Here is a 26,089-nt window from a genome sequence, read left to right as displayed (position 1 = left end):
GCTGCTCTGCCATCTCGAACTAAATTTAACCCCGCTTCCACTTTCAAGATATTTATAAATGCTTTTCTCCTTAATGTTATCTTAGTGTTTTCTTCAGTGCAGGAGCTTTGGCTTTCCCTGCTCCACAACTATTATGACTCACTGATAGGTAATTAGTAATTATGCAAGTGTCTCTTCTGGAATATGGAACAATGACAGCTTTGAGCAGCTTTTATTCTTTATTCATTTGAGCAGCTTTTTATTCTTATTCTTACAATAGGAAGCGGGAGAAACCGTGACTAATTGGTGAAAGCAGAAGTTCCAACTCATTAATGCACTGCAGTGCTTGGAGCCATGGGCTCTGGGTAGGGTGAATGGGACTTTTTTTATTCTTAATTCAGTTACAGGCATTAACTGCAAGTGTTGTGATTGTTACCATAAGCCTTTGGTGTCATTCTAATTGAACTGTTACACCTTTGAGGATTGTGATTCTGTAGCTACCCTCACTTTTGGAAAATTCATGGCCTGACTTGGAGAAGCAAGGCTTCTTGCTTCCTAGTGAGAATGTGGAAAAAAGTAAGCTGGCCATAGAGTCTTGGAAATTAAAAAATGAAAACCACCACTTATTTACACTTTCCTGGGGTGTAGAATGAACATCAAATCTTAAATTGCTCTTGCCCCATTTGTTAGGAGTTTCTGCTGTGTCCTCTGTGTACAAACAGCAGTCCAGTCCACCAGCAGCAGAAAGTAGCTGTACTATTCTTGTTTGCATCAACAAACATCTAATTTGCCATTTCAGTGAAAATGATTCAGTACTTAAACACTATTAACTTTCATGTATCATGTCAACCTTAATCCACATTCAGGATGGCATAGTATAGTTGAATATTTTTATCTTCATGAAACTCAGTGGCTCATCCTTTCATAATTCCTGGTGAAATTATCTCAGAACTGGATGTCCAGGGACACAAATAGTTATGCTTGCTGTTTTAGGCACCTACTTGGGAGGAATTCAAGAATCTAAAGCTAGGAGACTTGATTTCCTCTAGTATACAGCTCTCTCAGTGTGATTCAGAATCATAAGGCAAATGCTTAAAATAAGCAGAGACTTTGCAAAAGCAGTCACATTGTGGGGTGGGAGAGAGAGACCTGTGGAAACAAAAGGAAATTGTTAGATTAAGGGAGAAGCAGGTTGAACATGGTTAATATTTGTTTTCATGTATTCTCCAGCTGTGTGAAGTCAGTTTGAGAGAGGGTTGGTTTTTGTTTGCCTTTATCTTTCAAATCCATCTTACCTTTCCTGTTTCATAAAGGTTCTCCCAATTTAGGTCAGAAACCTTCTCTTTGTTGCATATTGCACACAGCATATAGGTTCAGAATCTTGTAAGGGCAAGGATTCAAGTCTACTTCAGGCCAGATCTAATGTAAGACTCACAATAATCACATTTTTCCTCTGTTTCATGTGGCACCAGTGCCAATCCAGTGGGCTGCTTCCATGTTTAGGTCTTGGGTTCCACATCACCTTCCTGAAGAGGCTTTTTACAAAGGAAGACCAGAGCTCTGGATTTAAGTATGCTTCAGTAAGTTCTGTATGTTCGGAATATTTTATGGAGTGTTTGATTGCACTGGGCAAACCAACTCTTCAAAACTCTTGGCTCTTTTGTTTTCCTTCCCCACCCCACATGCTGGCATTTGTGCCTCTGCTCTTGCCACCCACTCAGCTGACTTGAGACAAAAAGATTGGATGCTCTTGGTTGTAAACACTTCATGAATGCCAGGCACCATAGGTACCAGGGAAAATGCCACTTGGGTGTTTTAATACTGATAAATTCTAATTCTTGGAAACAAATGAAAGGCTTATAATTTGCACACATGCACAGTTAAGGTTGCTTAGTAAGCAGAGCATGTCTCACTCCTTTTCAATCTAGGTGTGTGGTTTTAAGTCACAGCTAATCTCTCCTTGTCAGTGACACCTGTGGTTTTCCTCTGATAAATATTTGATTTGGAAAGAAAAACATGCAAGCTAACTTCCACTCATTGCAACTCTAATTTAAAACCAAGTCTATCCATTTTTAATAGGAATGTGCTGCACTTAGCCCAGTAAGTCACCTTCTGGATAGATTAGCTGCTGCTTTGCTGTTTTCTGCATTCCATGTGGTTTCTGCATTTCACAGCCAGTGGGTGCTTAGCACCTGTAGAGGAGTTCAAAGAGCATGAAATGTGACTTGAAATTCTATGGGACATTAGGTGGCTGAAGATATTTTAGGGACTTATACTCCAATAGTATTCTTGAAGGCTTTTTTTATAGCAGTCCTCTGGTTAGAGGTACAGGGAACAGTTCTGTGTTTTCAAATGTTAAGTGATCTCACTGTTTTATCAGTCTCTGCTACTACTGCAGGAAAATACTTATAGGAGTTAAACTATTGGTAGAAAATACTAGTTATGTCTGAATTAATGAGGTAAAATATTTTTAATATTACTTGGTAAAAAGAAAAATGCTCTGAAAACTCAGAGCCACAGAATATGGAAGCAGTTGGTGCTTTTCTCTTTAAAGGTTGTCCTGATACCTATCAAATAACTTTGCTTCTAATTAGAAATGAAATTTTTTTAACCAAGTGCAAAAACATCAGCCAGTTCTTGGCACTTCTTTTTTTCTTTATTTTGGACTCATGCAGTCTTGTCACTTCAGTCATTCTGATGGAAACTTGGGGTTTTTGCTTCCTGTCTTGTTGAAATGTTATTATCCTGGGAGCCAGCAGTGATCAGCATTGCTGTGACAGAAGCTGAATGAAGAATTTGGAAAAAGATGCTCCTTTCACTTGTGGTAGCTTTCCAGGTGCTTGGCATGCAGGTTTACCAATGAACTTTTTTATATCAGGCATCATTTAGGGTTAAGCTTGGGTGTGTGGTTACACAGCAAAATAACTTGCCTGAGAGAGCCACCTCTTCAGGCACTTCAGATCCAGAAAAAAACACCCTAAGTGGAAAGCCAGTGTCACCTGCACACTCAAAGTAACACCCTTCATAATTCTGAGAGGTTGTTGTCACCACACTGAAATGCTTTTTGCATTTGCTGTCATAAAGCTATTAAAATATGACAAGTGGAGATGATGACTTTCCTCATGGTGTATGATTATAATCTTTAAAGCATGAGATCTTCTTACAGGTCATCTTCCTCTTAATTCCTCTTCCCACCTGTGACACATTAGCTGGCTCCTATGTTAAGATCACCACCTTATTTTTAGAAACGCAGGTGGGAGAGTTTAGAACAGGTAATTATTAGCATGTGTTGCTGCAAAAAGACACAGGTGTTGCACAGTAACTGCCTGGGGCTTTAAAGTAGAAGAACGAGCTCAGCTGTGCCTCAAGTGATGCTGAAAGAATTGGCTGCCCCCACTTAAAACTGAGGGTATCTACTGCCAGTTTTCCTGCCCAGTTTGTCTCCTGCTCTATTCATGCAGCTAATTGCTGCTGCATCTTCTCAGTCACCCTTCTAGAAAGCTTTTGCTTGTTCCCTTCAGCAGCAGCATTTTCCCAGGATCCCTTAGGAAGTCAGTCACAGATGGACATGGACACAGACTGCAGGTGGGAGATGGGAGGAAACATTTCAGTCTTATTGCAGAAATTACTGCTTGAGACTTGGCTGAAGCCTTCTGCCCTGATACCTTTTGATAGCAAGAAATGCTTTCATAAAAGTGCATACAAGGAATGGGAAAGTGGTAGAAGCGTCTGATTTTATACAACTGGGTTAAATAAAACCTTCAGAGGTTCTGGTAGTATTTGTACCTGGCTGGTACAATGAAAGAAGAGTGGAAAATGAAAGTTTAAAAGGAAGTTAGATGATGAATCACTGCTCTTAAAATCTTTCTACTGTTGTCCTTTCCTTTAGGATGGAAATTGTAACTACTTTATAGATTCTGTTTGGGAAGTAAACACCCTAACTAAATTATTGCAAACACTGATTTTTCCTCCTGCAGGAATTGGTTTTAGTTTATTGTAAAATTGTTGCAGGGTGATGTCTTCAGGCTGTTTAATTCTGTTCTGCCAAAATGAACTATCTGAGGTAAGATTAAAAGGTACAAAGGCTGTGAGATTTGATTGTATTGCAGGTTTTGAACAGACTCATGGCCACTCTCTGGGATGTCTTTGGGCTAAAATAATTTGAATAGATGTGATGTGAATTGGTAAACTCTGCTTGGATTTAACTGCACTAACATTTGGAGCCGTGTGTGTTATTAAGATTGCTAGGAAAGCAATATTCAGCGTTCTGAAGAAGTGACACACAATTACCCTTGATATGTACTCAGACTGTAACATTAACTTTGCAGATTTTCTGACACTGCTATTTCACTTCTTTTTCTTTAGAGAGGAATGACTGAAGATTAGTTGTTTGTTGGGAACTGAGAAACAGAGCCCAGATCCCTCTTACCTGGTAATTAACTTCTTAAGCAGAGCCTTGCCTCAGGGGACTGTTTGTAAGTGGTGCCTGTTACCAATGCTGTGCTTTAAAAGTACTTGAGTAAATAATCTATACAGGCAATGCTTTCCAAATTCAGTGAAGTTTTTTAACACTTTGCTGACTACCTGCTGTATCGTGATATTTAAGCAGGCTGAACTGTATTAAAATTAAACATTTTATCATTATTAAATAGCAGATTAAAATGCTAGTGCCAGCTTCCAAATGAAAATCATCCCCTCTAAATTACATGTGTTCTGGAGTTAATTTTTAAAGCCAGCTTGAATGCAGAGCTAAGCAGTGGTGGAGAGTGCTGGTACCTTGTTAATAGCAATATTGCAGGTGCTGTTGCTCTGGTGTGTTTTTTGGAGTGACAACTCCTTTGAACAGGGAGGACAAGCCAAAAGAGGAGGTTTTACCATGGGGCTGTACAATGAGTGTTGTTGCACACAGACCTTTGGTAAGCAGTGATGAACACAGAGTGCTGCTGGTGGTAATGACTGTGTGCTCTGCTCCTGAAAACTTGATTGGGCTGTCAGGCACAAGCAGGGGTTGCTGTGTGCCCCTTGTCTGACTCTCCTGTGCAGTGTCCTGGTGGTTGGGTGCCCTGACAGCTCTGACCCCTGTTTGTTTCTCCTGTGACATGGCAGTGCTTCACGCTGTCACTGCTGCCGCGGCTCTGAGGGCTCTGCGTGCAGAGAGAAGGAATCTAAGAAATCCTGGAGGCAGCTCCACGGTGCTCACATTCCTGCAGCATCTCTAGAGCCCCCCGGTTGTTTCAGGGTCTGTCAGGGTGTCCGTGGTGAACTCTGCAGCCTAACGCCTAGCCAGGTGGAGCTTGGCAAGCAGGCCAGGCCTGGTCCTGCTGCCGTTGATTCCGAACATGGGAGTGTGAATGTTGTGTCAAGGAGACTTTGAATGGCAAAACCAGCTCCTGTCAGTGATTCAAGGCCAGGCTGGATGGGCCGTTGGGCCGCCTGGTGCAGTGGGAGGTGTCCCTGCCCATGGCAGGGGCTGGAACTGAATCATACCTAAGGTCCCTCCCAATCCAAACCATTCTATCATTCTTGTGCATAATTACACTTCACATTTTGTTGGGTAAGAGGAGTGTTCTGATTAAAGAGGAGTTTCCTGAAAGGAAAAAAAAATGTTTAAACAAGCAAACAACCAAGCTCAGATGCCATTTGAGGTTGGGCAATTCAAGCTACACAGCAGCAGATGATTAAATTTAAACAATTGTAAAAGCAGCACTTTCTGCTTCAGGAATCATAAGCTCTCTATAGGAGGGAACTTTGCACGAGTGAAGTCTGCAGTGCTTGCTGGGATGTTTGGGTGCCAATAGCAATCAAATTATGGCAAAATGGAGCTTCCTCTGGCCTCAGTTTTTTGGCCAAGTAGTCAAAATTATTAAGCCTCAGCTGGACTCCTCATAACTCCTCTATAACCCCTCTAGCTCTTCACCTGGAGTTTTACATACCGAAGTTTTTTCAGCGTCCAAGTGGTCAAAAGTGTGTGTAAAATGTGCAACAGAAGAGCTGCATCTCAGAAGTTTTGAATAGATTTTGTTTTCTTGTTTTTCTTGGTTTTAATTCTTTTAGCCATTCTGCTATTCTAACCTTTGCAGTGGCCACTCATGCAACAGTCATTGATACGAAATTCTAGTTTTGTTTATTTAATGATATCACTTAATAATTGAATCTTGTACTGGGTATTTCAGAGTGAGGAATGAATGAGTGTAACTAAAAATTAAAATTTCAAGTTAAAGAAGTTTTAAGCCAAAGTGCACCCAAATTATTTTGTCACTTTTTTTCACTTTTATGGACCCCAGACAGTTGCTTTGTGTGTGTCAACTTTATTTTGAACTTAATCTGGGCAGGAGAACTTTGGCTGGACACAGCTCACAAGTGACAAAGGCTGTGAAAGCACAGAAAATCAGGCTGTAACCAGAAGCTTCTTATGCTCAGTGGTGAATCGTGGCCCATGGGACAGGTTTGGGGCACAGCAGCCTTCAACTCAAATCTGTGTGCTGTTTGAAAAATGACTCACACTGAGCACACCTAGTAAGTAATCACTCCGTTCTTGCATGGTTCTTTCCTGCCTGTAACAATGACAATATTGGAGATTGCTTGAATTTATTAACTCTTCATAGTCCACAATCCAGCGTCTCTCCTGCAGCCTGAGAGGATCTGAAGCTGCAGGAACCTTTTGCTTTGCTTTCTTGATGCCTGGGAACTGTTCAGGTTATCAAAGGCTGTACTAAGCCCATGGAGGACATCTAACATTGCAGGTAGAAATATTGTGGTGTGGTTTTTTTGTTTGATTTTGTTTGTTTAGGGATTTTGTGGGTATTTTGTGTTTTTTTTTTTTTTCCTGGTAGGTTAATCTGGAGATAAAGATGTGCCTCATTGAAGTTTGCTGTGCTGTTTATCTATCCTACCCCAATTCCTTTCATCCATCTGCCTGTACACAAATGTATCAACTCAAGCATTATGTGCAGAGGCTTGTTTTTTCTTTGCATAAAAAGATACCAAAAACTACAGTTTCGCCCGACCTTGCTCTAGAGAAGGTAGAGAGTTCCTACACCATGAATTAGTGATGCAACCCCATACATATTACATTAGAGCAAGGAACAGTGCAGAAAGTGGTGTGTGCTAGTTCAATATAAGCCAGCACAGAGTGGCACAAAACTACAGCATTCTGCAGTATTTGTGAACTGCAGTGTTCTGAGGGCTTGACATGGCACTTTCCTACATAAAAAGGGTTGCATTGTGCACAAAGTTGTGAAAGAAACGCTGCTATTCAGTGTGTTTCAGCTGTTTTTTCTGTAGGGAGTTAGTATTTGCTGTCTACTTTATGTGGCTGTTTTTTGGGCTTTTTTTTTTTTTCAGATCTAGCCAAAGCTCTTGCACGATCAGCACAGTGCTGCTCACAACTGTGTGGTCAACCCCCACAGCCATGAGGTCTTAAGCATGCACAGAATCTGTAGGTGGTTTAGTTCTGTCTCCTGTTTACATCAACTGAAGAGCAAAGCTTGTCCTTTTAAAATTAACACTGTGTCTGCCTTGGTTGAATTCACACATCTTTGAGCCAGGAATAAATGTCACTATGTCATTTATGCCACTATGTCAGAAATTGTTGCCTTCAAGAAAGAGGCTGGCATTAAAACTTGCCTGCCTGGTTTAGGAGGACTCTATTGCAGTCATTTTGTAAAGAATTCAATACTTTCAGCTCCTGCTGATTGTGTGAATCTCTCACATCTGCTGATGAAAGGCAAAAGCCTTCCTGTCTTTGAGCATGGTGTGGTTTCTGTGGTGCTCTGTGACGTTCATTGAGGCCTCCAGTTCTTGGCAGAGTTGCTCAAGAGGATCGACCAGTGGCACAATTCAGTTTTCCACCCACTGCAGTTTCACCTCGGCCCTGGAACTCCTTTAAATTCATTTTCTTAAGCCTTTAAGACTCTTTGGTGATCATTTTGTTGCAATGTGCTGCTGGGAGCTGGCTCTGGCCTGTCCTTGCAGGCCTGACAGGAGTAACCTAAACCCTTAAGCTCTGTCAACTTTGCAAATATTGCTGAGAGAGCTAAAATTTATCCCTCCCAAAGCAGAGTGGTGGGGTGGCTGTACATCCATGTCTCTGCTTCACAGCTTGCGTGATCATATTACTTACAAACAGCAAAGAGCTTTTTAGTACCTCCATTATTTGGCTTTTTTGCTTTCACTCTTTTTGCCTCTTCCCAATTATTTTTCCAAAGGCTTCAGTGGTGTTTGTACACTCAAAGTACTGAATACTTTGGAAGGCAGAGTTCTCATTTCCTCATAATTTATAGCTACATCAACCATTGCAGAGACAGGGAATCCCCTCCTTTTCAAGACAAAAGTCTTCTACTTCCCCTCTCTCATCCTGCTGTGGTATTTACTGTACACAAGGTCTGTTCCCTAAAGGAAGGAACCTTTAATTTAATTTCTGGTAATGCCTCATCTGTGAGTCCCTGTGGCAGCAGATATTGCAGGTGGTTGCATTTGAAAAAGCTGCTTGTGAGCAAGAGTCTGGTTATGAAAGGGAAAAATAGGAATATGAATCCAGCTGGAGAATTCTAAGCTACCTACAGCTTAAATCCAGATGAATTTGTGTCACTGCTTCTACATGTACTAGGGTGAATCCTACTCAGGTTTGCTGTGGGGCACAAAGGGTTTGAAAATTCCTGTCCCTTGTACCTTTAACACTGAGAATGAGACACAAAACTGGCAAAGCCAGACAAAATCCTGCAGCAAGATCTGTGCTGTGTGTCACTGTTGTTCATCATGTGGTTCCTCATTATGATTAGAGAACTTTGCAGATTACCCAGTTTTCCTTAAACTTTCCCTGCAATCATAAAAACAGATTAAAATAATTTCCACAGACTCTTAAAAGGATTGTGAATGAAACTTTTTGATATGACTTTAGACGTGCCACTGTATTTGAATGAGTTTTGTTTTGCGGTACAGTGGGAAAACGACTCATTTTGATTTCTACAGCTGCTGGCATGGCTGACCGTTTGTGCACAAAACCACGGGGTGCAGATCGCTCACCTTCAGGGCAGAAATGGTGTTGTTCTGCCATCTGATGGCAGAGCTGGAACAGAACAAGCCCTCGTTCCAGTGCAGGTTAGTGTGGGTGTGTCCATGTGGGGCAGCTGGAAGGATAAATGTCAACGCAGGGGATCCTGCCACTGGCTGTATTTTAAATAAAAATGCAGGAAATATCCCATCGTTGTTCAGTAGTACTGTTTGGCCTGGCTTTCCCCTTCTCTCTGAAATGGCTTGCTCTTTGAGCTTGGGCTAACTTTGTGCTTCCCACACTCTCACGTTGCTCTGATGGTGTCTGGAGCAGAAGATGAAGTTCTGATCTTTGTTGCAGTTTCCCTCTCTGTGTCTCTTGTTCAGTGTCTCCATTTCCGTGTTTTAAAGAGGGAACTGTATCTCTTGCAATCTTTCACAAACCCAAGCCCACTACTCAGATTTCAGTCTGGAAAGACCCTCAAAGAGCTTTAAATCCACCTTTCTACAGTTTTGGCACAACATAAATAGCTTTATGAGCATGCTACTTCTTCACTGCTCTCTCCTCATTTCTGGCTTGATCTCCACTAGCTGAGGGCTGTGAGACTGCTCTTGATTGCATTTGATTGTGGGTCCTGAAAATAAATTATTTAACCATGGAGAGTGAGCCTGGCTGAGAGCAAACAGACCCTGGGCCAGTTTCCTGTAATAGGGATGCTGGTCTCACTTGGCTGATCAAGAGCAAATACATGGATTACTCTTGGACTTCCTCCTCCTGAACTTTTAAGCTGGTTTGGCAGATCATTTATGTCTTTCTACTGTTTGGACTCAGCTCCATCTCCTGGCAAGGCAGGGGTACCCACAGTGAAACAGGCTGTGCAGTGACACCTGGAGTTATCTGGAGGTCTCTCCTTTCATGTCCTGTTCTTGATGTGATGTGCCAGCATAGCCAGGCTAATGTAATGTGTTTTTATCTTAAATATGTTTAAAAAAAAAAAAAATCTGCAAGGATTCATCCCACTGCTGCCTGCCTGAGATGGCATATTTATGAATTTTGAGCATATTCTGTGAGCAATTTAATACTGCAAATCTTTCCCATTTTACCAGCAGACATTGAAATGCATTCACTGTATTCTCCAAAAATCAAATAATGGATTGGATTTATTTTGGGCCATGTGTCTGTTAGGCATCAATTTAATACGAGATGTGCAGTTGATTTGACCAGCTTGCTTCTGACTTGCTGATTTGCTAAATTCATATGCCAAACCTTAGCTGAAAAGCATTAGTATTGATCTTTCCTTATAAAGCATTTTGAGACATTCAGGTCAAATACTTAAGTTAAGCACAATTTTCTTCCCTCTGTCTTCCTTCATTTGTCCTTTCCCAATTTATCAGTTCTGCAGTAGATGTAAGGCTGGACTCTATCCAAGGGAAGCTTTGGCTGATATCTCAATGCATCGTGCTCTTCATAGCCTGCAGTATTTCTGCATTTGTTGACATTGTTCACCTTGTTTGGTTTTGGTCTTTTTTGGTTTGAAAGGTAAAATCGCTGTCCAGGAGAAGACTCAGCTACAAAATGAAAATGTTCTGTTGCAGCATTGCTCATCATAGATGTAAGCATCTGAGCGTGTATCTACAATTCTCATATGTTGGAGAGCTCTGGAAGCAGGAAAAATGGAGCTGCAGTGAAAAGCAGGAAAAGGCCAGCAGGTGTTGTTTCTCTTAATCTTTGGTTACTAGTTACTTTTGGCTCATACTTCAACTATTGTGCATTGAAAGAAGAAAAAGAGCTCAGTGAGTTTTCCATTAAAATTGCACTCCTTTTTTTTTTGCACAGGAGACTCAAATAGGTCTTGATGCGTATCCAAAATCCTGAATTAAAGACCAAATGTTCTCAGAAAGAGTCTTGGGGGGTTTCTCTGGGTTCTTATTCCCCAAAGTGCTCCTTTGAACATTCTTGGTACTGTTCACTCTGTCCTGTGCCCCGATGGGGCAGCTGAAGAACTTAGGAGGGTGTAGTGAGTTGAAGTGAAAGCATCATCAAAAGCCAACCTTTCTGTTTTACTACTCCCTCTGAGTTAATTTGAGGCAATAAAACAGAACTCAGTGTCTCCCTGAGGCAAGAACTCTCAGCCCTTTCAGTTTTGGGGCAGGCTGTGATGGGAACACAGTGGGAGCAAGGGAGGAAGTGCTAGAAGTCTCACAAAGTCCTCTGCATCCAAGGGAATCTGATCTATCAGGCTGACTAATACTGGGGAGGATGTGGAGCAGACCTAAGCTGTGCAGAGGTGGTAGCAACTTTCTTCTTTAAACTCTGGAGTTACTGGGTGACTTTTAACTTCTGCTATGCTGCTAAAAGTTTATAAAGATACTCTGCCTTCAGGGGTCTCCACAACCGAAGAAAAGGGATTTCACAGTCCCTGGAGTGTGATAGATGAGACATTAACATTCCAGAATACTGAGCTGTGGCATGTTTATTAACCAGAACTAGACAGGAGCTTGGAACACAAGCTTGTCACAAAGCTTGGAACAGAACTGAAAATCGTGGCTCTGCTCCTAGGACAGTGCTGTGTCTAAAACAGCCTGGCCAAAGTTTCCCGATGGATTTTGGTGTTTAAATTGTTACATGGGGGCTGCAGTCAAAAGGAATGGGTTGATATGTCTAGTGCAGGTATTCGTTCCTTTGCATTGGCACTGGAATTCCATTTTTGAGTGACAGCTTTGGTGAAGAAACCAATCCAGCTATAAAAGTAAATCCAGCTACAGAAAACAAGCTCAGGTCTCCACAGAGCCTGGCCAGAATTGAGAGTTGCACAAGGGGAATGGCAGCAACACACTTCCATGGGACATGGGGCACAACTGCCTAATTTTGGGTTGGTTTAAAGCCATCAGGAGCCTGCAAGCACTGTGAGAACCCACATCAGTTGTTTTGGGTCACTGGTGAAGGATTTGCCTCGTGGTTTTCGACTGTCAGTTTGTCTTTGGTACAGAAACCAGCACTTGTCAGCACCATTTTTATTAATAGATGAAACTAAATAGGTTCAAAATGGTACTGGCTTAAAACTTGTCTCTAACCTTTTTATAAAAACTTATTTTCAGACAAACATTTTGCTTCCCAAAAAGTGTTCGAGTGACTGAAAAATCACAAATATGAATCTTTCTGAAAAATGAATTGATAGCACAGTGAGCATTGTTACTGCAAAATTTTAATTTGCAGGTCTTTTTTGTAATTTCTACCCAAACCTAGCTATAATCCTAAACTAGAAGACCATCTTAAGTAGGATTCACTTGAGAATGTTGAGCTGAAATCATGTGGTTTGTCTTTTGCAAGTTAGATTACTTCATCAGTGATCTCTGCTTGTCTAAAAAAGTACAAGGATCCCAAAAATGTGCATCTCAAGTGAAGGTGTAACACAGTTCTGCTCCAGATGTGACTTTGTACAGAGGGAGAGGGGAAAAACATGGTTGGGAGTTGCAGAGGTACTTAATGTTGTTTTGCTAGGAACTGAGAATTTCTAATTCCCTCAGCTTTTCAATCCATCGATCTTTGACGTATTGTGAAGGCTCTGGCTGAAAACAGTGAATGCCAATCTCCTCTCTCTCCATGTGTGGGTGGATGGTGGGTTTTAAAGCACATTAAAACTGAGGTGACTCTTTTGCTGGTGCCAATCAGGATCTCTCATAAGCTTTTGGGGAAATGGTAGGCAATAATGGGCTTACCTTGAAAATTAGACTTAATTTTTTTATTACAGCAAACCTGGGTGTAATTTGAATTGAGTCATTGGAATTACAATAGATTAAAACTGGTGAAAAATAAGTTTGTTGGAAAATCAAAATTTCTGTGCAATTCTCAAAACATAAATACATTAAATCCATGTTAAAACTAAATCTGCTTTCAGTTAAGGACTATTGGATTCAGAAATATAATACATGAATTACAAGACTGATCAAGTTTAATATTTTGACACATTTTTATCTTGTTTAAAATGTGAGACCATTAATTTAATGGAGCTTAGAGGTTTTCCAGCAGTGACCTTGCAAACTGTTGCAAGGTCAGTGATGCAAGGATGTGATCAGTGACCCTTGAAAGCACAGCTCGTTGTATTTAAAAAAACCAAACCAAAAAAACCAATCCACAACCAAACCCAACCAAAAAAATCCCATTTAAATCTTGTCTTTTCTACTGATGTTCTAACAGGGTAATTACTAACCAGCATTTGCTGCACACTGTACTCTTCAATCCTTGTTCCCTCTTCTCTTAAGCTTCACATTTTCTGCTCTCTGGTGGGGGAAAGCCATTGGTGCCTCTGTCTGCAAAGGGAACAGCTTCAGGAGGAATATAAATAGGTAGCAGATGAGGAGAACATGCAATAGTAGGACAAGAGCCTCCACTTCTGCCATCTCAGGTAAGGAGCAGCTTGTACAGAATGTGCCCCTCTGTGCTTTTTCTGTCTGATGTCTTTGATGCTGCACAGAAATTGTTGCCTCTCTGTGAGAAATTTGGAATGTGCTGATTGTTTCTCCAGTTGTCCATGGGCTGGATATTTCTATTCCTCATTGGTAGTTTGTGCAGCATCACACAGAGATTGTTTATTCCAGTCTTCCTTACGAGCAATCAGAGCAGATACAAAGATTTTCTTTATTGGGAGTGTCTTTAAATGCTGCAGGTTTCCCTGAAGAGAAGGCAAAACTATTTCTGTGAAAGCACCATTGTTTCTACTCAGTGGGTGGTCACAGCAGCTCACTGCACCCTGGACAGGTATGGATGGGATATTTCAGGAGCAGGCTGCAGGTGCAGGAAAATGTGTGTGTGTGCTGTGGCATCTTTTTGTGGTGCTTACTTACAGGTGCTACCCTTTGATTTGTAATCAGTATTTTCCATGTTTTAAGAGAAAGAGAGAAAAAATCCTTTGAATATCTGAAAATAATAAATGAACTTGCAGGGATTTATGAAGATGGATTCTGGAAATCTATGTAAAAAAATTAATTTGAAGGAGAAGAAAAAGTTTATACTAATTTCTTTTGTGTTCCTTTGCTGCACATCTGATTTGGTACCAGGAGCCCTAAAGCAGGATTTGCTGTGGTTTTAAGTATTTTTTTAATGAACTCAGAATCCTGGAGAGATGATCTTATTTTTTCTGTACTTTCCTATGTCCAAATCTTCTCTCCACCTTCAAAAAGCAGTGTATCGGGACACTTTTAAACCTGGACATGGTTCCTTAGTGGACCACCAAGCCATGGTCAGGACTGCAGAAAAATGATTCTTATTCTCAGTTTTTTTCATCTCCCATTTCCTGCTTCAGGGCTTACTCAGCTCTTGATGTCTGTACATATTAAGTGCTCTAAAATCTGAAGATAAAAGGTATGAGGTATCAGAAAGAAAAACTTCTCTGTTAAAAAAAACCACCCTGTTTTTTCCTTTAATGTGATTGCATGTGATTTCATGTGAATGAAGATTGCATAGCTGAACTTTCATTTTTTTCTATTCCACAGGAACCTACTGCAATACTTGCCTGTCACTGCAGGAGAGCATGACTTGAGGCTCAGGGAGAGCAGTGAGCAGACACTGCCTGTCAAATCTGCCATTCAGCACCCAAAGTTTGAGCCCTGAAGTCCAATGAACTATGATATTGCCCTTCTGAAGCTGGATGGCACCTTCAGCTTCAGTAAGGCCAGAGTTATCTGTGATCTTCTTCTCCATGAAGAAAAGGTTATTGTTCTTTGCATGCAGATGATAAATTGTCAATATGATATTAATTTTACAGATTCCACAAAATTAGCTTTTTTTTTTTTTTTTGTTAAAACCTCCCCAGCACTTATGAGCTTTTTGCTATTGTTCTCTCAAATACTTACCAATAAAATTCATGTCCCTCTGTGGCAGGTTCATCGGTTTTGCCAGCATGTCTTCCTCACCCAGGTGAAAAGTTTGAAGCAGGATTTATCTGCACTGCTTGTGGCTGGGGCTGTTTAAATGAAAGTAAGCCACTCACATTATTCTTTTTTTCCTGAAACTAAGAGCTTGATTTCACAGGTCAGAGTCAGACCAAAATCAACCATCTAGTGGTGTTATGAATTGCAATCTCAACATGGATCTTTGCTTCTATGCCTACCTGTGAATTACCTCAAAATGGGTAATCACGAAATCTAGACCTGCATTTCAATTTTGAAATATTTTGGATTTTTTTTTCAAGTAAAACTGTTTACATAAAAAAACCTGGATGTTTGCCAAAACATGCTTGTAACTATAAAATGGCTTGGAGCAAGTTTCCAACCAAATTTTGTGGTGTATCAGCAGTGACATTAAATTTACCTTTCTGCTTTTCTTATGAACATATATTTGTGTTTCAGATGGACTGCTCCCTCAGCTCTTGCATGAAGTCAGTCTGCCAATCCTAAACATCAGGGAGTGTCCAAGAGCACTGCCAACTTTAGAGAAACCCATCCAAGGTGACACTATAATGTGTGCTGCATTTCCAGGTGGAGGAAAAGATGCCTGCCAGGTCAGCTGAACAGCGGGCCTTGTGTGCTAAGGAGTGTTTCTCAGCAGCTTGAGGCTCTGTGTGCCAAAGCAAACAAATACACTGTAAACTGTGAGGTTTGGAGTGTATTTATCCTGATGTATGAATTCTTTCAAAAGTTCTATATGGGGCAATGCATTTAATGACATGATTCCATTTTAATTATTGGATGGGTTGTAGGACAGGTTCCTGAGAGCAATTTTGCAATGTACCCCAATGCAATGATGCTTAGAGCTTTCTAATTTCAGAGCTCTTGACAAATTAATTAACGTTTGAAAGATCCTGAGGATGAAAGTAGAAAGAATTGAATTACAGGAAGGAAAGGAAGTGGGATAAAGGTTAAGTCATTGCTCCTCACTCCTTTTTATATGTGCTCAAATGCAACAGAGATGCACCCATGAGGCAGTTAAGCTGTCTCTCCCCCTCTTGACAATCCTGACTTAAACACCCTAAAAATGTGTAATAAACTCCTGGAGTCTTGCTCAGTTGTACTCTGTACCAGCTCTGGCCCCTGGGATCGTGCTTGGCTTTTTTCCAGGGAGACTCCGGAGGCTCCCTCTTGTGTCGAGGCAAGCACGGTGCCTGGACTCCTGCTGGTGTCATCTCCTGCGGGATGGGATGTGCCCGTGGCTGGATAAGGAATGAGAAGAAACATTACAACAGAGGATCCCCAGGAATATTCACAGCCCTCAGCATGGTGCTTTCCTGGATTCAGGAGAACCTGAGTGCTGGTAATCAAATCTCCATAGTAATGTGTCCTTCACTTGTGACAAATCTTCTGTCTCAGAACATTTTATGTAATTTTATCTTTTTTCAGGATATAGCACTTACATCATGTTTTCCCGTTTCCTGGCAAAGCACTGTAGCCCTTGCAGTGTATGGTACTGACTGGCAGTTGTCAAAACCAAATTGAGGGCATTGTAAATGCTTCTCTTCCACTTTGCCTGCTACTTGGACTCTTTTTTTTTTTAGTGGAAATTCACCAGTTGAAAGTGTCAGAGATTCCATACGCACTTCTTTGAAGTTGTCATTTTTTCTTGGCTAAAACATGTTGGCTCAGACATTTGACAACATGGGGACAAGTCACACTCAGAAGTGCTTTTGTTCACTCTTCCCAAAAGGCCATGAGGTCCTTCTGTGCTGGGGAGCAGTGTGACCATCAGCCAGCACTTCCAAAGTCATGGAGCTGGAGATATAAATGGCAGGAGTGAACTTTATGAAGAGCATTAAGAAACTGAATTGATATTTTCTTCTAATTTGGGCTATTTTTCTTGAAGGGTTTTGGAGATTGTGTTAAAACTTACTTAGAGAGCTGAAAAACTGAGGGAAGGTTACTTACGAGGTTTAGTTAGTCAATAAGAGAAAAAGCTGTGAGGCAAAAAATAAAATTTCCTATTAGAAACCATCTTCAACTGGTGAGTCAAAGAAGGAACCCTCATAATGTGTCAGAGAAAAATGAAAAGGGTTTACCTTCTGAAAAAGTGCTGCTCAGACTGAGCAGTGGCCTGTGAAAGGATGGTTAATTCTGGTAGTGGCTACCCAGAATTATTTATTCCAACGTCAGCATTGCCTGAACATGGAATTTTGTTTTGATTTCAATCCCTAGTTTATTGTATTTCAATGTCCCCAAGAAGCATTGGGATTTACCTCCGTGACAGCTGAATAAAATTGCCATTTCACATGGACAAATGTAAATACTATATTGTGCATATGAAATGACAGTAATTTTTTTTCTTTTTCCCCTTCCCTATCCTCCTTTATTAGGTCTGAAAGCGAGAAGCTTCATAGGTGAGTACACTGGGTTTTTTTGCCAGCATCTGTGGCTAGGTAATCTGTTACCTATGGATAGGTTAGAGCATAAAAAGACCCCCAAAATAGTTGTTTATATAATTTATAAAGGGAGAAACAAGAAGGAGCTTGACTCATCAAAACAATTCTAAACATATACTTTAAATATGTATGTTTTTCCTCCTGGTTCTGTAAAAAACAGCTACTTTTGTAAAGTCATTTTTATGTATTGGTGACTTAATTAAAACAAAGGAATTTTCCTTAAAGCAGCTACAAATATAAGGCCATATTTTTATTGAAATGCAAATAAAATTAATGGGAGAAATTTAAAACAGAACCTCAAGCAATGCATGAAATCTAGTTAGTGGAGTTAATACTGTATAAAAAGGGATATCCTAAATAGAAAATGTGAGGTAATTTAGTAGTGGTTTTGCACAATCTGGGATGACTATTAACTTATCTATTTCTGAAAATAAAATGCAAAAAATAAACTCACCCATGAAACCCAACACCAAATGTAACATGTTTAAATTTAGATCTTTCATTGATTTTGCCATGTTAATGTTCACCCTGAAAGAGAATATCTGCAAACAGGTTTGATCATTGAGGCAAAATTAAAAAAAAAAAATTATCTGTGATGCAATTGAACCAAAATGTGCTGTTTGTGGCTTTTAAAATTTTTTATTGGTCTTCCCAGGATGCTGCAGGTGAAATAATCTTATAAGTACTTGACTCCTTAAATTTGTTTACATGTACATAATCGTTGATAAATATTGCTCTAACTGAGTTACCCTGCAAGGAGAAGGAAGGGCAAGAGGAGGTGATTTTTGTAAGTTAATGTGTTTCTACTGACACTTGGCTGGAGAGGAAAGCTTTGGCTTCTCCCATTAAAGTATTTTTAGCAGCACCTTGTACAGTTGCAAAAGTCTCCTGCTGTAACCTAACTAAGGGCATTAATACAAATGGGCTGCCATGAACACTTTTGTTATGTCCTGAGGTATCCATTTTTTCCTCTCAGAAAATTATTTGTACTGAAATCTCCATGTAGGCAATAGTTTCTTTAAGGTAAAAGGCAAGCACTGCCATTTTTACAATCAAATGATAGCCTGTTGGCAGGGCTCCATTCTTGCTTCCAAATTTGGGGTTTAAAACTGTTTTACCATGATTCCAAATAAAAGAAGGGAGAAGACACAGCACCAGTCTGCCAGCAGAAACAACGTCCAGCTGAGCAATCCTGTCTCACAATATCCTCCAGGTGTCCGAGCTTTTTGGTGGAACAGATGATTGCATATGTGTCAAACCTGATCCCTTCTGTCATGTTTTAACTCACAGCATTTTGTACTGCTCAGGATGGCAAACTCTGCAACAGTGCAGGGGAATTACATTTTCCTGGAAGGCCTGAACAGTTCTATCAAAACCACCAGTAAGCAGAGAAAACACAGTCTTCCCCCAGAGAATATTTCCCATACAAGTGTAGGTTTTGTTTGGTTTGGGCTGGTTTTGGTTGCATTTTTGTGAATAGGAACTAATTTCTTAATCCAGATTGTGTATATGGACTCTGTTTGTGCCAGAAGGGAATTACATATCCCTTAGTTTCTCCCACTTTGATGTAGAGCAAGCAAGGTTCTGTGACTATGATTCTTTATCAGTCTATTCAAAAGATGAGAGACTTGTGGGTGAGTTGTTGTTGTCCCCTCGTTCTTTGAAATAATCATATGTTGGAAAGATCTACAACCTGTCAGAGCACTCTTTATTCCAGCAGCAAGTGCACCCAGTGAGGATGTGGTGGTTGGTTATGTTTCACTCGCATTTTCTTTATTGATACATTGGGACATAGGAGCTGAAATAAAAGAATAAGAGTGTGGGAGGAGAAGAGGTTGGAAAATGCCTGGAAGGGAACTGTATCATCATATGACTTTTGGTGTCAATGATTTTCAATTTTTAATAGTGTGAATCTATTTGGACTAATGGATTAACAGGGAAAGTAGAGGAATGAATAGGCAATTTCCTTTTTATCCTAAAATTTTTATAGCTAAGTATGAGAAATGGTACATGCAAGTTTTCTCAGCTAACTAAACACTTTAAACAGTGACTATTCTCTAATATATGTTTCAGGGAAATACTATGGAGGAGATTTTGATTGGCTCCAACAGTATAAAGCTGAAATTTGTTTCTGATGATGAAGATTATGGAACTGGTTTTTCCATTACCTACAACGCTCTTACACCAGATATTCTTCCTGGTAAAGCTAATTCAAGTAATCTACCTGCCTACAATCTTGGGTGGTGACCTGAAAAAAATGTCAGGAGAAAATAAATCAGAGGAAGATCCCAGGGTATTTCTAGGTGGATGATGCTTTTATGGGGCCTTGAGGGAGGCAGCTGATGCTCAAACATGTAATAGAGAATTGCTTTTGGTTTTGCTGTGCAGATCAGTTCTCCATCCCCAGGGATGAGCCCAAGTGCCACCTGCATAGCGTTAAGTTAAACAAACTCCTGCTGTTCCCGTTCTGGCAGCTTTTCCAGCTGCTTCTCTCCTTTGCAGACTGTAAGAGCAGAGTGTAGGGAGGAATTCCCTCCAGAGGGTCTTGTCCACTGCAGAGCCCATCAGGAAGATGTGTCCTCTGGTTCTGTTTATGTCCCCACACAGCAGAGGTTCTGTTCATGTCTCCACACAGTGCACTGCCTGCTGGCACAGGGGAATGCTGGACTCATGAGTTGAAGTTGCTCTTCTGCCTGGGAACAGAGGGAAATTTCTCCTTGAATCTTTTTCAAACAGAGGGATTTGGTTTGCTGCTCTTGTCCTGTTCTCTTCCTCAGCTGTGTGAAACAATAACAGGTTTTCTGGATTTAATTTTTTTTTGCTTTGTGACTGATTTAACAGGAAGTCACAGTGCCTCCATTTTTGTTTTCCTGGATCTCCAGATGCTGGCTGTGAGTCCCTAGCTGTCCTTTCTAGAGAAGGAGTGTTAGAGAGGATGCACTACCCACAGCACTACAGCAACAGGGCAGACTGTCAGTGGATTATCTGTGCCCCAGAGGACCATGCAGTCAAGGTATGACATGAGCCCTTCTTGTGTCTGCAGGATGGAAGTTGGCAACACTGAGGTAACAAGAAATTATGCAGCTAAGGACAAACAAGATCAAGCAACATGACTATGAAAAGTACTGCTGGATGCAGTTAAGAGGAATCACTAGCCATCCCAAAAGACAGATGGGTTTGGATTTGTCCTTTAGGTTATGGTAAAGTAGGATTTCCTGGTTTAAATTTTATCATGACAGATTCTTCTAGCAAATTTAATATTTATGTATCACCTGTGAAAGGTCTGAATGTCATAGAAACCAAACCTTGCAGGAATCACTCAGAATACTGAAGACCCTGTAGATCTTTCAATTTGTTCTATCTGACTCTCACAACAAGGTTCACTCTTCATTTTTTCTTATTTAAAGCTTACATACCAGTCTTTTGAAGTAGAAGAAAGTGAAGATTGCTCCTGTGATGCAGTGACTGTGCACGAAGATGTGGGAAAAGTGGAGGTTTGACTTTTGATTTTTTATTTTGAGGATGACCTATTTCTTTTATGACTTTCACTAGCTCTGTTGTCAGCCTAAAATCAAGTTCTAGAGTATCAGGTGATGTTACAGGTCCTGGTTTTTTTAGTACCTTGAAAAATACTTGCAGGTATTGCTAATTTTTTTCAACTTAGAGGAAAAGCCATGTTGAAGAGAACCATTTTTGTATGTTTAAATTCTGTGTGAAGTGCGGTTCTGAATGCATGCAAATGAAGAAAAGGAATTTGGGTTTATAGGAATGATCACACACAAAGCACCCAAGACATCTCCTTTTCATAATCCAGTTGTTCTTCACTCCAGAGCATCATTCATGCAATTCTTGCCACTTGGCTTACATTAAATGAGAGGAAAACCTGTCCCAAAAAACTGTTTTCAGCACTTGCTTGAAGCTGGTGCTTAGATTAGGAAAAAATCAGGTAGCTGGGGTGTTTCATGTGAAATGGCAACCTGTGAGTGTGGGTGCTGCAACAGACTGCTGTGAAATGATGCCAGAGACTCCTTGTTCTGATGAGGTAATTACTGAACAGGACAGGCTGCCAGGAATAATAGAACAGTCCTTCAGCTTCAGTCTGCTTATCTCTTGGATAAATGGATTGTGAACCTCTTAAGGCATTAAACAGAGGCCTAATGAATGGTGAAGACAAACAATGAATGTGTGCAAAACCTGAGAGTTTTGTTTGTGGTGCAATTTAAATAGCATTTTACTACTGATGTAATAGCACAGATCCCTACAACAGAAATCTATTTCTTATACAAAAATAAACAAGGAAATAAAAGTGATTCTATAATGCGAATATTACTCAAGACATCCTGCTAACACACCACTCTCATTTGCTAGATTTAGATACTTCGAATTCAGCTAGTGAAGAAGATTTTATAAATATGGATATAACTGAAGAAGAAATGTAGGTAAGACAGTCTGGGATATACTTCCTTTGTGGGAATAGCAAGTACCTTTTGCACTATAAGTTCTCCAAATATTTAATGGTTGCAGTTGGCCCAGATTTTTCAGTAAGATATTTGGAGGAAATTAAAAAAAAAAGCATAGTGACATTTACGTGCTTTAGCTTTAGCAGAACCTTATTTTTCTTGTTTCCTTCATCTTGCTAAGTCATGTACAGCAATTCAGTAGCACTTCAGTTTGTTTGTCAGTTTACACTTCCTTTGAAAACAACTGGAAAGAGTACAGGGTAACTGAAAATAACAACCAGCATTTTGGAGCTGCCCTTTTTCCCTCTAGTACTCTATGGAGAATGGGGTGAGTCCATGTTCATTGCAGGTCTGAGGCTAAGGATTCTGAAGGCAAGTGGTATCTTTTATGTTGGTTAAGCTCTGTTTTTGCTGAGATCATCTCCTTATGCTGGTCTAGACATTTGTATCCTTTATAATGAAGGAAGTTGGAAGATTTAGCAAAAAAAGGGGAGGTGGAGCTCAAGAAGCTGTGGGGTAACCCTTAAATGGAATGTTGTTTCCTTCTCCAAAACTTAACCTCTAAGGGCTTCTTGGAACAGCAGTGCTTTCTGTTTCAGAGGATGTTTGTGGAATGCCTTCAAATGAGCCCAGGTTCATCTTCAGTAGGATAACTGGAGGTGAAGCTGTACCATACTCGTGGCCTTGGCAGGCTAGTGCGCAAATTGCAGATGAGCACATCTGTGGGGGAGCAGTTCTCGCCAAAGAATGGGTTGTCACCGCTGCCCACTGCCTTAAATGCAGGTGAGTACACAGGGATGAACCCTTCCCTGGGAACGTCAGTGATTGCATGGTGTGTCTCTGCAGCCTGCTGGTTCTGTCCAGCACAGTTGGCACAGTTTTGGTTACACCTGCCTATGCTGGCACTGGATTCTTCTGCTCCACACACACACATCAGGAACATAAGAGGTTTTAAGATTCACAGGTTTCAAGAATGCTGTTATATCAACCTGACAATGAGCTTTTTTTTTTCCCTTAGGGAAGCATACAGAGACTTATGGATGGTTGTAATAGGAGTTCATGATCTTACAGAGCAAGAGTACAGACAGGTACTGTGTGCTCTGCTTAGTTGTCGCTGTTGAGCCGCTAGCAGAGAAAAGGACCCAAGTTCTCAGTGTGGTAAGAAAGAGGAAGTTTATTATTTTGATTTCAATACATATAGACTTTTCAGAGGTCACCCAGATTGGTCAGCCAGAAACCTCCCCCTAGGCCTGATTGGCCAGGCCTGAACTGTCCAAATCTCGAGACACTGTTTAAAAAACATCCAAACTTTATCTTTGTTTATAAAACACAGCGGAATGTTCCCACGAGAAAGACCTGTGCTAACCACACTTAGTAACAAAATACCAATCAATCTTGCAAAATAGTTTTTAATGTAAATGCAATTCCCAAATTGTCAATGATGCAGCAATCTAACAGCCTGCATGCTGACCACAATCTGCATTTGCACAACAGCTTTTGTGTGACTATCAACACAGATCTGTGCCTTCACAGAGCTCTAAAGCTCAGTGTCCTGGAGGATGTGGGAGTGAAAAGTGCATTGTCTCTGTATTCACTGGTGACTGTCACCAAAACAGAAAGAACTGGGGCACAAGCTGCTGCTTTGCTCACACTGGATAAATGTTTTTCCAAGACCCTCTTGCTGGATGGAGTTTTCTGCATATTCCCTGTTCCATACCACAGACGCATAATCTTGACTTGTTAATATAAGGAAGCTGGTGGCTTCAGCAGCTACTTTTAAATGTGCCCTCCTCTAAAGGCATGTGGCCTGGAAATTTATAAAACCAAAGTTACCTAACATCTCACATCCCCAAGTCATTCAGAAAATGTCCATGTCTTTGCCTTCCTAGGAAAGGTCAGTCAGTCAGTATATTGTACACCCAAGTTTCAATGAGACCACTCTGGACTCTGACATTGCCTTACTAGAGCTGGCTGAGCCCTTGGAATTCAATCTCTCTGTGCTCCCAGTGTGCCTCCCTGTGGAGGAGGAGGTGCTGCAGCCCTCGAGGATGTGTGTGGTCACAGGGTGGGGTGCACCTGAGGCAGGTATGCAGTCTTTGCTGCTTTGAAGGTTGGGCTTGTCATGACATGACAAGAAAGGGACATGGGTGGGAGGAGAGAAATCAAGTAATTTAGATTGAGACCCTTTGAAAAGGGGAGGAGTAAGGCTTCCCTCTGGGACTACTAATTCATGCCTCTACTGGTGTTAATTCAAGACAAAGAAAAGGGAGAAAAACTGCAGCAGCTGGAAGTCCCCATTCTGGCGCTTGATATTTGTCAGAGTATTACATAAACCTTCCCAATAAAGAGACCCAGAGGATGATCTGTGCAGGATTCCCTCTGGAAGAAGGCAAAGACTCATGCACAGTAAATTGCATCACCCTTGGGATGCAGCCAGATGGGTTCTAGAAAGGGAGGTGTAAAACCTCCCAAAGCTGTTTTCTTGCAGACAGGCTGTGGTGATTTACAGTGGAAAGATTCCTTAGCAGTAGAATTTAATTACTCATATTGCAAAAAGAGTTACTTCCCTTTGAGAAAGGCTGTGTCTTTTCCTGCCTTTAAAAACCCCCAGGCATGTGAGCAGCTTCGACCTCTCCTTGCTGAACTGATATTTTTAAAACAAAAGGAGTGATGTTGGCTCAAGACAAGGTTTCTTTGTCCTTGTGCAGGGTGATTCTGGTGGCCCATTAGTTTGTCCTTCAGAAGACAACTCGGGATTTTACACCCTTTATGGAATTACTAGCTGGGGCTTGGGATGTGGAAGGAAGAACTACCCAGGAGTATACACCAATGTTGGGCTTTTTGTTGACTAGATCAGGAAGAATATTAGTAGTAGTGCTATGCATGAAAAAAAACCAAACAAACAACCCAATTACATTAATTCTTTTGCTATTGTTAGATGCTTAATTTGAGGTCTTTTCCAGGGCGCCATTTTTATATTTGGGTGTTCAGCACTTCCTAATATCTTGGTGGTTTAAAGCATCCCCTAGCTGAATGCCCAGAAACAGACACATCTAAATCAGCAGTAACTTCTGAAAATCTTATTTCTTCCAGCTGTATTATTATTATTATTCCACTCTCTACTGCATTTCTTGTGTGGATGAATGTTTTCCTTACCATGGCTTTGCAGCTTCATTTCTCAGGGTTGAGATTGGTTGGTGATTTACCTGAACTGAGACTGGCTTTACAGTGTGTTGGAGCAGACACAAATTACCTGCAGGCTTCTGACACTCTGTTGGTCCATCTTAGAAGGAAAAAAGAAGGAAAATAAACCACATGTGCCAAGCATGTCCTTGAATGTAGTGCTGGAGAGTATAAAAATACTGCAGGATATTTTTATTAGAGTTTCTGGTTTTACAAATTGCATGTTGTTTTAACTGACAGAAGTGTTTGAAAAGACAGGTGCTACAGGCCAAGGGCCTTTGGCACCATGCAGGTACTGACAGCTATCCTAATTAATCTATGCATTAACTTGTAAACAGCAATTTGTTTAATGTCCAAAAGGCTGCATGCACAAAAATCTGTGGTGACAGGCTCCAATTAGCTTTGCAGACTCATCTGCTCCTAGTGTTTAAAACTAGATCAGTAGGACAGTACAACAGGTGGCACAAGTATAATCCTCCTTTGACTCAATGGTCCAGATAGTAACTAGAAAGTGAGATATCTCATTTAGATTCTGTTGATATTAATGGCAAATTAAAAATCTTTAGAGTTGTTTCCCATTCAAGTATTTGATGACAGTAGTGCTCCTTTTTTATTATATTAGTTTTGAGCTTCTGTTCTTTAGGGGTTTTTTTAACCGTTAATTTTATTCTGTAGCTGGGGAAACAATAATCTCACTGCCTTTATTCTCAAATAAATAAGGTAAACATATTTCATTGCTTCCTTCTCTTCAGTGTAAAGTTTGAGGCAAAAGCCCACAAAATACTGAGCATGAGTTTTCTGTGAAGCTGTGAAAATACTTAATAGTGGAAGGAGTATGGACAAGATCAGGCTCAGTGATTCAGATTCAGAGCTATGTTACATTATTGATGGAGCATGCTTGTTCTATCTTTGATAAGCTCTCTGAAGAGATCTTCAGAGAGCAATGGAGGGAAAAGATTCTTTGGAAATTTTTATTATACAAGTCTGTAAATGTTTAGTTATGTGGAAGTTGCCATTAGCTGACTGTATCAGTTTATGCTGGGACCAGATGTGTATTGTCTCTTAGTTGCTGTGCTGTTTTACCTAACAGGAACAAGGTGACTTTTATCTCTTTATTAATTTAAGACA

The 26,089-nt window shown here is 40.6% G+C and overlaps 1 protein-coding gene and 1 long non-coding RNA gene across 2 annotated transcripts; both read left to right on the top strand.

Annotated features, from left to right (window-relative positions):
• The first annotated feature begins 41 nt into the window (after nt 1–41).
• On the top strand, nt 42–13,567 carry LOC146436642 (uncharacterized). The gene is made up of 4 exons (XR_014852731.1): nt 42–344; nt 1,452–1,559; nt 10,511–10,583; nt 13,234–13,567. It is a non-coding gene; the product is annotated as an uncharacterized LOC146436642 (long non-coding RNA).
• Nucleotides 13,568–13,587: 20 nt separating this feature from the next.
• On the top strand, nt 13,588–24,729 carry OVCH2 (ovochymase 2). The gene is given in 18 exon segments (XM_085063808.1): nt 13,588–13,729; nt 14,464–14,636; nt 14,852–14,947; nt 15,319–15,470; nt 16,027–16,369; nt 18,609–18,699; nt 18,819–18,984; nt 19,392–19,518; nt 20,201–20,331; nt 20,726–20,812; nt 21,635–21,753; nt 22,128–22,150; nt 22,345–22,561; nt 22,797–22,866; nt 23,668–23,863; nt 24,034–24,096; nt 24,099–24,184; nt 24,487–24,729. Coding segments are annotated over 18 exon segments (2,484 nt in total). The 5' UTR covers nt 13,588–13,628.
• The last annotated feature ends 1,360 nt before the right edge of the window (nt 24,730–26,089 follow it).

Source organism: Lichenostomus cassidix, chromosome 5 (assembly GCF_008360975.1).
Source record: "Lichenostomus cassidix isolate B80296 chromosome 5, HeHo_3.0, whole genome shotgun sequence".
In the NCBI taxonomy this organism is placed as follows: Eukaryota; Metazoa; Chordata; class Aves; order Passeriformes; family Meliphagidae; genus Lichenostomus; species Lichenostomus cassidix.
This window is presented reverse-complemented; position numbering and strand designations above follow the sequence as displayed.